This window comes from Nannobrachium achirus, assembly GCF_963921795.1.
Source record: "Nannobrachium achirus genome assembly, chromosome: 5".
NCBI classification, from domain to species: Eukaryota; Metazoa; Chordata; class Actinopteri; order Myctophiformes; family Myctophidae; genus Nannobrachium; species Nannobrachium achirus.
Window position 1 is genome coordinate 40,829,700 of NC_137814.1, and position 11,089 is coordinate 40,840,788.

The 11,089-nt window shown below is 42.3% G+C and overlaps 1 protein-coding gene across 1 annotated transcript in view; it reads right to left on the reverse strand.

Moving 5' to 3' along the window:
- The window catches only part of col15a1b (collagen, type XV, alpha 1b), a gene marked incomplete at both ends in the record, with an annotated part of 63,874 nt that extends 52,785 nt beyond the window's left edge, over positions 1–11,089 (reverse strand). The window contains 2 exons of the mRNA XM_080725797.1: positions 9,117–9,181; positions 11,085–11,089. Of these exons, the coding sequence (XP_080581923.1) occupies positions 9,117–9,181; positions 11,085–11,089 (70 nt within the window). The remainder of the gene's footprint in view (positions 1–9,116; positions 9,182–11,084) is intronic.

Here is an 11,089-nt window from a genome sequence, read left to right on the forward strand (position 1 = left end):
GTTGGTACAGTGACAGGCAGATAGACAGGCAGCTGCATGGACAGACAGGGCAGGCTGACATGACAATGGCAAACAAGCAGGTAGACAGGCAGACAGGCAAGAATGGAAAGTGACACGGCAAGCATGCAGGCAGGAACAGAAGCCAGCGGTCATTTAGTAGGAGTCTCATTGGTGCTGCCAGGTCCTTTTGGACAAAAAGGACCTGTAGGCAAGCCTTGGCAAGCAGGAAGTTATTCTAAGCTAGCATTGGACAAAAGTTTTTTGGGAGGCAAGTATCCTGTCTCTTGGGAGGGGCATATTCTAAGCTAGCATTGGACAAAAGCTTTTTGGGAGGGGCATAGCTACACAGGCTAATTGTATTGTCAATTGTCATTTGACCCAGGTAAACACAAAAAGACCTCTAAAGAAACAAAATCTATCACCATAATTTAAATGGAGAGAATTTCACTCTCTATGTTTGAGTGAAATTTTGAATAAAAGGACATCATGTATGGTTGATTGCAAAAGACCAACCAGAAAAGCTCATAATGTGCCACAATGTGACTTGTCAGCTTGTAGAGCTCATCAGCTGTTTTCACTGAATACAAAAATGGCTAAAAAATTTATGTATGGAAAAATATCATCACCATGTCATGTCCCATACCACAGATGTGTGTCAAGGAAGGAATTAGGCCAAGGGTTTTGTCTTCAATGGGTATTATAAACAGCGGGGTGTCAGCTCTCTCTGTGGGGCTGTTTGCTCAGCTGTACCTGTAATTGTCAACAAACAACTTCTCCCAGGCAGCCACTCTACATCTCCTCCTCCAATTTGAATGGCAATGGATCACAATGGGAGCACATTAACCATTATGAACCCTAGAGTCCCTATTCTCGGGTGAACATTCAGTGAAAACAGCCACAAGGTCACAGTGGCTGCGAGGCCTAGACCCCTGGGGGACTCCAGTCAAGTATAAAGGTTATTAGGGGGATGCATATAAACTTGTGAGGTAAAAGCACTGCCAGGGTTATGTTTGGTTGCTACTGGGTATATCTCATAATTATTCTACTGCACACTACTTGCTAGTTCACATATACTTTAGCTTGACGTCTGCTAATATAAGCATCATGTCATGTCTTCATGATGACAATGATAAATGGTACCAATTCAGTAATTGAATGATCCAAACAAATCATTCTGACTGTACAAGATTTGAACAGTTTACTTGAACTGTCTGTCACTTGTGAATGTAACTGAACAAGCTATAAATTCTCTCAAAACAAGTTTACAGTTAATGACTCAACACTGGACCTATGCAAGGCAAGCTACATACTTTACATGCATATCGTGTCAGCGCTGCAGACTGACAAGCCTGCCTTATTTATTACTGGAGAAACAGCTAATTCACAAATCAAATTTAGAGGAATCAACTCCCACCCCATCATTCCCACTCATAGAAAGTGTACAGCCATTCCTCAAGAAGGAATCTGAGGAATTCAAATTTGATTGACACAAGATAAGAGTTCAGAGCACTGGCCTTCACATGATGTCAGACAACAGAAAGAGGAGCGAGAGAGAGAGAGAGAGAGAGAGAGAGAGATGCTGATGGAGAGATACAGGAGAGACAGTCACAGTTTGACTATAACTCAATTCCAGCCTGCTGTTTTATTCACACGCTCACGCACGCACCCACGCACACACACACCTATAAAGGTGTCACCATTACTAGAAAACCTGTACACACCATAACATCCTGTAATACACGAGTCGGATAGTATACAGCCAGGAAGAGGAGCCATCACCCGAATTACTGTTGATTCAAGTGATCCACGTAAGCTAAAAACTATATTCATATCTGGGCATCATAATATGGGCATCATAATATGGGCATCATAATATGGGCCTAAACGGGTGAAAAAGTGCCCACATTTTTCACATCACTGATACTGCTGAAACAATTATGTCCAAATTTGGAGATGGCTGACATCACTGATACGTCTGGGTTCTCCAACATTACTTCTGAGACTCACAAATTCAATCCCTCATATACTGTGCACACCCCCAGGCAAGGTCCTAGTTTAGATATAATGGAGATGAACAGCTTATATACAATGAGACAACTATCTAATTATTAACAGATACATATTATTGGAATTATCCGGAATAACAGTACAAGAACATCAACCCAGTAAAGTTTACCAATGCTCTCACTTTTTGAGACAAGACTTTCTTTGTACACGTCCTGCCCCAAAGAATAGACAGGGCACAACACAGATGCACAACGATAACCATTCATAACCAACTTTTTCAACACATTAGTAACCACGGAGACAAGGAGCAAAACAAGCAACACTTCCTGAATTGTGTCCGTTTTCACACTATTGAATCATCAAATCAAAAGCTTATTTATTATAGGCCTATACTGTAGTTAAAACTTTCTGAACGTTATGTTAGTTCTTGCTCTGCTGTGTTTCTCAAGGTACAATAAAACTTCCCACAGTATGCTACAACTACATGGGTTCTATGACCATTACATCATGGAAAACGCAATATCAGTTGTCAACGCGACTGAAAATGGTGAAAAGACTGTTGGGTTAAACCCTCTTTCTAAGTTTCCAATGACTTACATTTTTCCATAGAAAATCAAAAGCTAACTGTTATACACATACAGCATAATTCACAAATTCACAGACACCTTTTACAGTTAGTCCATTGTGCCTGACTGTGTCTGAATCAAAGTCACTGTAGGTTAATAGAGCGCACGCAGACGCACACGCGCGCGCGCACACACACATGGGACTTGTTCCAGAGAGGGTGCCCGAGTGCCCAGCCTTGTAATGTACTCAAGTCCTTCACACAGTGGCTGTTTCCTTACTGTAATGCCCCGTTGCCAGGGTCTGAACTCGTAAAACACCATCTCAACCGGTGGGAGTTTTCATCCAGCAGCATCAGGGATCAAATAAGGTCAGCGATCTTGTTGGAAGTTGAGTGTTCAAAGACGATGTAAAAATGTCTTTGACTATTAAACGATGATCAGATACTATGCAAAACTGACTCCAAAGTATAAATGGTTTGTTTTACAATTAAAGATGTCCTGCCCTTGTGAATTCATACTGTTGAAGAGGGGGGAAAAAATCAGTTGCTTGTAAAACCAGAAAAATATGTTTGACATATTAAAGACAGGACATGTTGGAATCAATGACAGTTTGTTCTCTGCTATGGGGTCGATGGGGTCGGTCTTGAAAACAGTTAAATAAAGTGAACAGGCTGCCTGGGTTGTGGGTACTGTACTCTACACTCCCACTGAGCTCACCTCCTAGCTCTTTATATTGGCTAAACATGAAATCCTTTCAGAGCTACTCAACCAGTGACAAATCTAAGGCGATGGCTTCTGCAGGCAAGATATCAGGCTTTTTGGGGGTACAGGGCGGAATTGTTATGTGACATGTGAAAACTCACGAAGAACTCTACTTCAGAGCCGAGGACACACAAAAACACACGTGCACGCTACACTTGCACATGCACGCGCCGCAGAGACCGTGGAACCCAAGACGGGACAGGAACAAATGCTCTCTACATTCACATCAAAGCTTTTATGCCCTCCTGCCCACACTGTCGTCTTACTCTCAAGCATGCACACACGCACACACATACTCACGCACACACACACACACACCTACAGACACGCGTGGACACAGGAGGATGCCCCTCTGAGCATTTCCATATGAACCAAGTTCACAGTTCACACCCTGGTGCAGCGTTTGACCTGCCTGCCTACGAGTCTGTGTCACACACACACACACACACACACACACACACACACACACACACACACACACACACACACACACACACACACACACACACACACACACACACACAATTCAGGAAGCCAAGTGTATGGTCAAACAAACAGTCTCCATTTGTATGGGACAAAGCTCTGTGGGAAGTAGGTAAATAACAGCCACAACAACAGAGGTGTGAGAAGGGGGAGGAGAGAGGATGAGACATTCTATTATCATTGCTAATGGCTCTGGGAAATTTCAAATGAGTTTCATTGTTATCAGTTCTGCATACGACATTTAAGTAATTTAAGACAAAGATGGTAGTTCTTCTGAGCAAGCCGCTGACTCCTTTCATCGCTGACCCTGACGTATAATAGCATCTGTTCTGGGTCATCTGACTGTGGTCGTCTGATAGTAAAATGCATGGTCCAACATCCTAAATCAGTACCATAATTCTTAAAGATGTCAATGTTACCGTATAACTGTCATTTATAACATCAAACTTTCCCTGAATCCATCCACAACATTCAAAAACGTTGCCCTGCAGGTGGTAATGAATCGATCTTGGATCTTTATTTCTATATAAAATACTACAGTTAATCCATAGCATAAATACTACTATAGTAACTATAGTATTTAATTCTTCCCCATTTAAATGATTACTCAATAAATCAATCAGTCGACTCAATTGAAGACCTTTTCCGTCAAGTTTTCAATATTTTCATTTTACATGCGTGATCCTATATAAATAACATGCATTTCTGTCCATCCAAGACAAATTTAAACCACTATATCTAATCACAACCATGATACAGACAGAGCCTGTCTAATGTAGGTTACCCAGTCACATGTCGGACAGACAGGTTTTTATCTTGACCTACGGTTTGTGTATCTATGATTATACTATAGAATTAGACATAGCCTGATGCGTAGACGTCTTGGTCATATGAACTACACACTAAAGTTCCCATTCATCAAAATGGGAACTTATATTGTATGTAACATGTGTATGTTTTACCCATATATATCAGTCGTAGGGCATGGGCGGTTTCCATCAGACACTGGGATGAGTGGACCAGAATGTTGTCAACTGGACCCGCCACAGGCCATGATGCCATCATCAGACTAGTGGGCTTGCCGAGGAGGCCCCACGTGTACTCGCAGAGATGTGGGCAGATTGGGGCCAACAGCAGAGTCTGTCTCTCAATGAACTGGAAGACAAGGTCTCTGTGCAAACCATCGATGGCCAGCTCACGGTACTTGTCCTTGGCCAGCTCACAGTACTTGTCCTTGGCTGCCTGGAAATCAAAAAAGCCGCTTACCAGTGCCTGCCTTGTACATCATCCTGTCGTAGTGCTGCTCCGTCTTCATGATGCCTGCGTTCATCTCACTGGAGAACACTCTGTCGTTAAACGTGTCGTCAGCGCGTCTGGTTCTCAGGTTGTCCTTGTTGGCGATCATCTCCTCCACCCACTACACCCAAGTGTAGAAGTTAGCGTCCTCCACCGTGTCTCCGGCATCGGCCAGGGCCAGTCGCATGCCATCCGCTGAGAACTTGTCAATAGCATTACTGAGGGAGAGGAGGTTTCTTGTAGATTTGGACATCTTCTCAGAGTTGAGCTGCAGGTGTCCGTTGGTGTCCGTTGGTGCGTTGGACCTTCTTGTCCTTGTAGCCGTCAACCAGCATGATGCCTTCATCCTTCAATTCTTTAAACTTCTTCTTGGCTTCGGCTAACTTCTCTCTGTCATTCTGACTCTGAATCTTCAGTTCGTCACACACCAGAGGAGTGGACAGGTTCCCATAGCCTGGGATGTAAATGATGGGAACTGGCTCAAAAGGCAATACCATCTCGTCTTCAATTCCATATTTCTCTCTCAGGGCCTGCTTCTTCTTGATGTCTCTAAGAGCGGCAATGTCTTCGGGATCATCAGACGGGACGCTGGCCACCACCCCGGTACCTTTGTCCTTCTTGATGGTGAGCCTGGGCAGGGCATAGATGACCTCGTAGGAGGTCAGAGGGGAGCTCAGTGCACAACCCAAAATATCCTGTCCCAGCATCTCCATAACCACTGGAACCACCCCATTCTCCTTGGTGAACTTTTCTCCCTGATAGGACATGGTGATGGCAGACCTCCTGGTGTGCCATAAAGAGAAAAGGGCTGACAGATACCCAGATTTCCATATATGGGCAATTGGGCATCATTGTATACAGCCGGTTGCAATAATAATGTTTGGTTCAAAAATCCAAAGGCACACGGCACAGCTTTTGGGAACCACTGGTTCAGTCTGTAAAGCTCTCTGGGGTCTGGGTTCAGTCCCGAGCACCAACTACTCATGAGCAGCACAGCTATATTGTTATTAATGATATTATTATGATATATTATATAATATTATTGTAATTATTAGTATTACTAAATACTTCCAGTGAGACCAGCGCCGCCCATTCACACCCGTGCTCCGTAAAGATCTTTTCTATCCTGACTCTCACATGAGAGAGAGAGTTGTGAGTGCGTGACAGAGAGCGAGGGTCACATGCGTGTAGGGTAAGCTGTATGCATGTGTGCAAAAACACCATTAATTGCAATTCTGGGAAATTGCAAGTGTGGTTGCACTGACGAGAGTCACGAGTAATCCATTGGGAAATGAATTCCGTTTTACCATTTATATTATCTAAACTCAGCACAAAAAGGAAACATATTAATTAATAATTAATTATATCTCCCCTTTAATAATATTCAATAATAATATTCAATAATATACAATTCGTATTGTGTTTTATATCATTGTTATCGTTGATTTGTCACCTTTACAACGAGGTACAGCTTGTAAGCATTGGGCATTCGTGGAATGAGCTACACAGCCAAATGTGTGGGTAGCGCCCCCCCAAAAATGATCAAAATGGCCTGGCAGGCCTGCAATACTGTTCTTTTGGTGTTCACCTTTGTTGCTTGGAGCATTGAATGATTGCACTCTCCCACAGTAATAAGGAAAGAAAAAATCACACCCAATGTGAAGTGAGCGGTGGTCGTGCTTGCATAACGTCTTCAGATTTGAGTCTAGGATGTACAGGCTATGCTACACACACACACGTTTTGCTATGGCAAAACGCTGAGGAAAAAGGCTACAGACATACAACATATGACATCACTAGACAAACATGATGCTACGTACACACATTTTGCTATGGCAAAACGCTGAGGAAAAAGGCTACAGACACACGCACAGCCACGTATAGGAGCGGTTTACCACCGCTCAAAAACAACACATATTGGCCATTTTTACACTTTGTTAATGTTAAGCTCAGTGTCAGGGAAGCCCAAAACGAGAGTAAATGCCAGCAGAACAGTGTATTGCAAGCCATTTTGGCAAAATTCTGGTCGGCGCTACCCACACGTTTGGCTGTGCAGCTCATGCCTCGAATGCCCGATGTTTACAAGCTGTACCTCGTTGTAAAGGTAACGAATCAACGATAAATATAAAATACAATACAATTAGGTATTATTAAAGGAGAGATATAATTAATTATGAATATGTTTCCTTTCTTTTTGTGCTGAGTTTATATTGTGGTGTCAAGTGAAGCATGACCAATCCTGTCTGATTAGACATTATATTGTCCAAGATATCTGGCCTTACAACCCAGATAACTTCAGTTAAAAGGTTAACAAAAAACAGGTTCACTTTAGCTGGCATAAAGGTTCTCGGACCTAGAACAATAGTGTGTTGCCTGCCCTATAGCAACCACACAATGTTACAAAATAATGCTTCTCCCTGCATGTCCCCTTTCCTAGCATCTTGGACATTATATTGTGTCAAACAGACTTGACAACTAGTGCCTTGGATTGCCTTTTTTGTGATTGTGCCTGTATATATGTATTATTTTGTTGTCCAAAAGTGCAGGAAATAAACTGAACTGAACTGAAGCTTGGTGTGCAGTAAGTACTGGGAGCTGATGCTAAAGGTTTGGCACTCACCAATCATCGCTCAAGGATATAGTTATAAAAAGACGCCACTAAATATATGATGTCAATGGGTTGCATGCATTGATTGATTTTGATCAATCAATCAATCGATTGTTCCAGCCAGTTCCAACTTCCAACTAACATAGTACTTGTTCCTACTTATTGGAATTACAATAAAATAAAATAAAAAAATAAACATATTTCAAGCTTCTTCTATTTTGTGCCCTGTGTAACATTTTTAATTAATACATTTTCATTTTGTTCAATCTGTATGGTATTTTAATACAATATAACTTATACAATTGGGGTGGTTGTATTTTGTCTCTCTGCTCTTTCTTCTATTGAGACATTTAGATCAGTCTCAAAAGGTCATGTCTCACCTACAGGATCTGACCCAAATGTTGACCTAAAGGTCAAGATTCAATTTATCCCCTGAGCAAGCAGACACTTAGCTCAATGGTAAAAAAAAGAAAAAGAAATCACACCTAGTGTGAAGTGAGCGGTGCTATTCATGAGTTAATTTCCATCCAATGTGACCCTGGATGTACAACAACATTTGAGTGCTTTGTGTGTCAAGATGAAGGCCAGATGTAGGCCACGCTTCGCATCGCGGACAAAGCCAGATGTTGAAGCTTAGCTCCTTCCAGGAGCACCGCTCAAAAATGTGATGAATGGGACAAAATCATGGGAGACTGAAAGGTATAGGCTACAGTATATTGAAATGGTAAAGTAGGCCTACTGGTTGTCAGCAGGACAAATGATTCACCAAAGACATTGGCCTCAAATGAAGAACGCCTTCACATTTTTTGCAGTTATAATATAATTATTGTGATGGTTCATATGCTTTATAAAACCTGACACATCCATCAGTGTGTTTCCGCTTATTGTACAGTTTGCCAAAGTGCAGTCTGGGATCATGGGGAGTCTTTCAAAAGACACAGCAGGGTGTCCCCATCTAAATTAAGTAGGCTGGAATTTCGCTTTCATGTGAAGACACAATGTCACACAGACGCATTATCTAAAAGGATCAATGGATAATTGCTTTCAATTAAGTTTTATTTATTTCTATCTATACCCACTTTTGATTGATTTTTGATTGATTGAATACTTTATTAGCAGCATAGGAAAAGCACAGACCAGCTGCAGTTCAGATACAAGGTCTACTGTAATAGGATTTAAAGCACTATGGCTTGTTTAAGCCTAACACAAAGACAGATAGCTAGGCTACTGAAATATTTCCCAAAATTGTATGTAAAAAAATACCAATTTGTTATAAACCAACACACTCTGCTTGTAATGTGAAGGATATGTCATTCCAGTTAATGCATAGGCTACATGTTCAAAAGACAGCTTAAAATACAATTAAAAATTAAAAGACAGATTAAAAATCGTACCTTCAATGAGCAGCTCTGCAGCGGCCAGCCAGCACAACAGGACGAGATGCAAAACCAGCGACCACCTGGAGCGCCTGTAAGGTATTGAGATGTTAAAGAATGCATAGGCTACCGTTTAAAAATAAAAAGTTCGTTTTCAATCAAAGAAAGCAGAATGTGAAGAAATGTTTAAACTCCCTTACCGTGGAATCATTCTGCGTGCAAATACAGAAATACAAATCCAAGTTTGAAATGATCCCCCTCGCGAGTTGAAATTCTTGAACTGAAATGCTCCTCTTCTTTCACGTCGTGGTGTGGTGACTCCTCTCCTCCTCTCCTGAACTCTCCTCCTCCTGAATCTCTCTCTCTCTCTCTCTCTCTCTCTCTCTCACTCTCTCTCTCTCTCACTCTCTCTCTCTCTCTCTCTCTCTCTCTCTCTCTCTCTCTCTCTCTCTCCCCCTCCCCTCTCTCTCTCAGCAGGACAGTACAAGGCGGCCTCAGTTTGCCTCCTCGCTGACTCACGAGCCCACGGACTCGGAAATTTGACTCCCGTAAAAATCCCCTCAGTCAGTGGACCGACACCGACGCCTTCTTCACCTCGCAGCCTTTTAACCTACCTGAGTAGCCTACCTACCATCCTCTAGCTAGCCTCCTAAATCAGTGGATCATGTTATTGTTAATTTTACTCGGAGAGTGTACATGGAACCAAATGGACCGTTAGGGTTTGGTTCCTACTATCATTTAGCTGGGGACCCCTGGAACTCACTCAAGGATCCCTGGGGGTCCCCACTCCACTCCCAGACGGCCAGACCCCACTTTGACAACCAAGGTCCCAAATCAGTTGTTCCAGGACCCCCTGGAACTCCCTCAAGGACCCTTCCCTTGGGGGTCCCCGGACCCCACATTGAGAACCAACGTCCTAATTGACAGGGAGTGATCCTAGGCTAAAAGATGGCGGGTTATGAACTGGGCAGCAGGGCAGACTGACAACAAGCATTGTCTTTAGTTTGCTCTAATCACTTAAATTGCACCCACACTTTCTTTTCAATGTAGGAGCCTAATTGGAGTCTGCAGTCAACATAGCCCCAGGCAATATGGCCTTACCATTAAGTGTGTTAGACTAGGCCTACTGTATTTTATTGCAGTTCTATGTTGATCTGGAATAAGTGAATAATTAATGCTAATATGAAGCCTTCTAATTCTAATATGTGGTATATGGACTTGCAGTTGCAGTAGCCTACACCTGACCTGACCAAATAAAACTTTATTTTAGTGCCCCTGTGTCCTGCCTGAAACCAGATAGCCCCTGATAATTAGTCCCTGCAAGCCTGTTTAGTGTTTAGTCCCATAATTACCTGAATAAAATCTGGAGACTAAAGCAATACAGATCGAGGAATCTTATTTTGTGAGCTACTTTAATCTGGCTTTCTTTTATAGCCTTTGCCATTAGTTCAATATCTGAATGTTTCCAAAAATTACACATTCCCCTGACACAATGGATTCCAATTACATGTAATCTTTTGGCCTCAGCCACTGTTGTTGATTGCATTATGTCTTCAGACTTGCAGCTACTTGCAAAGCAGTTGTTCGTTTTTCTGCATGGGCAGAATTCAAGCGGCCCTTGTGATTGAAATCATTATGTTGTCAAAACAATTAGTCGTTGGCTTTCATTTGCTGTAATCAGTTGCACCCAAACTTTTATTTACAATCAGGAGCATGATTGGAGTCTGCAGTCAAGACAGACCCCGGCACTGTGGCCTTACCATTTAGTGTGTAGGCCTACTGTACTTTATTAGGCTACTGTACTTTATTACACTGTGGCCTTACCATTTAGTGTGTACTGTACTTTATTACAGCTGTGGCCTTACCATTTAGTGTGTACTGAACTTTATTACAGTTCTGTTGAGCTGGACTGATGGGAAGGGGCGTCATTTGGGGTTCCAGCTTTTTTTTTTTTTTTTAGCAGAGCAAATTGGATATCGGACTCACGTCAT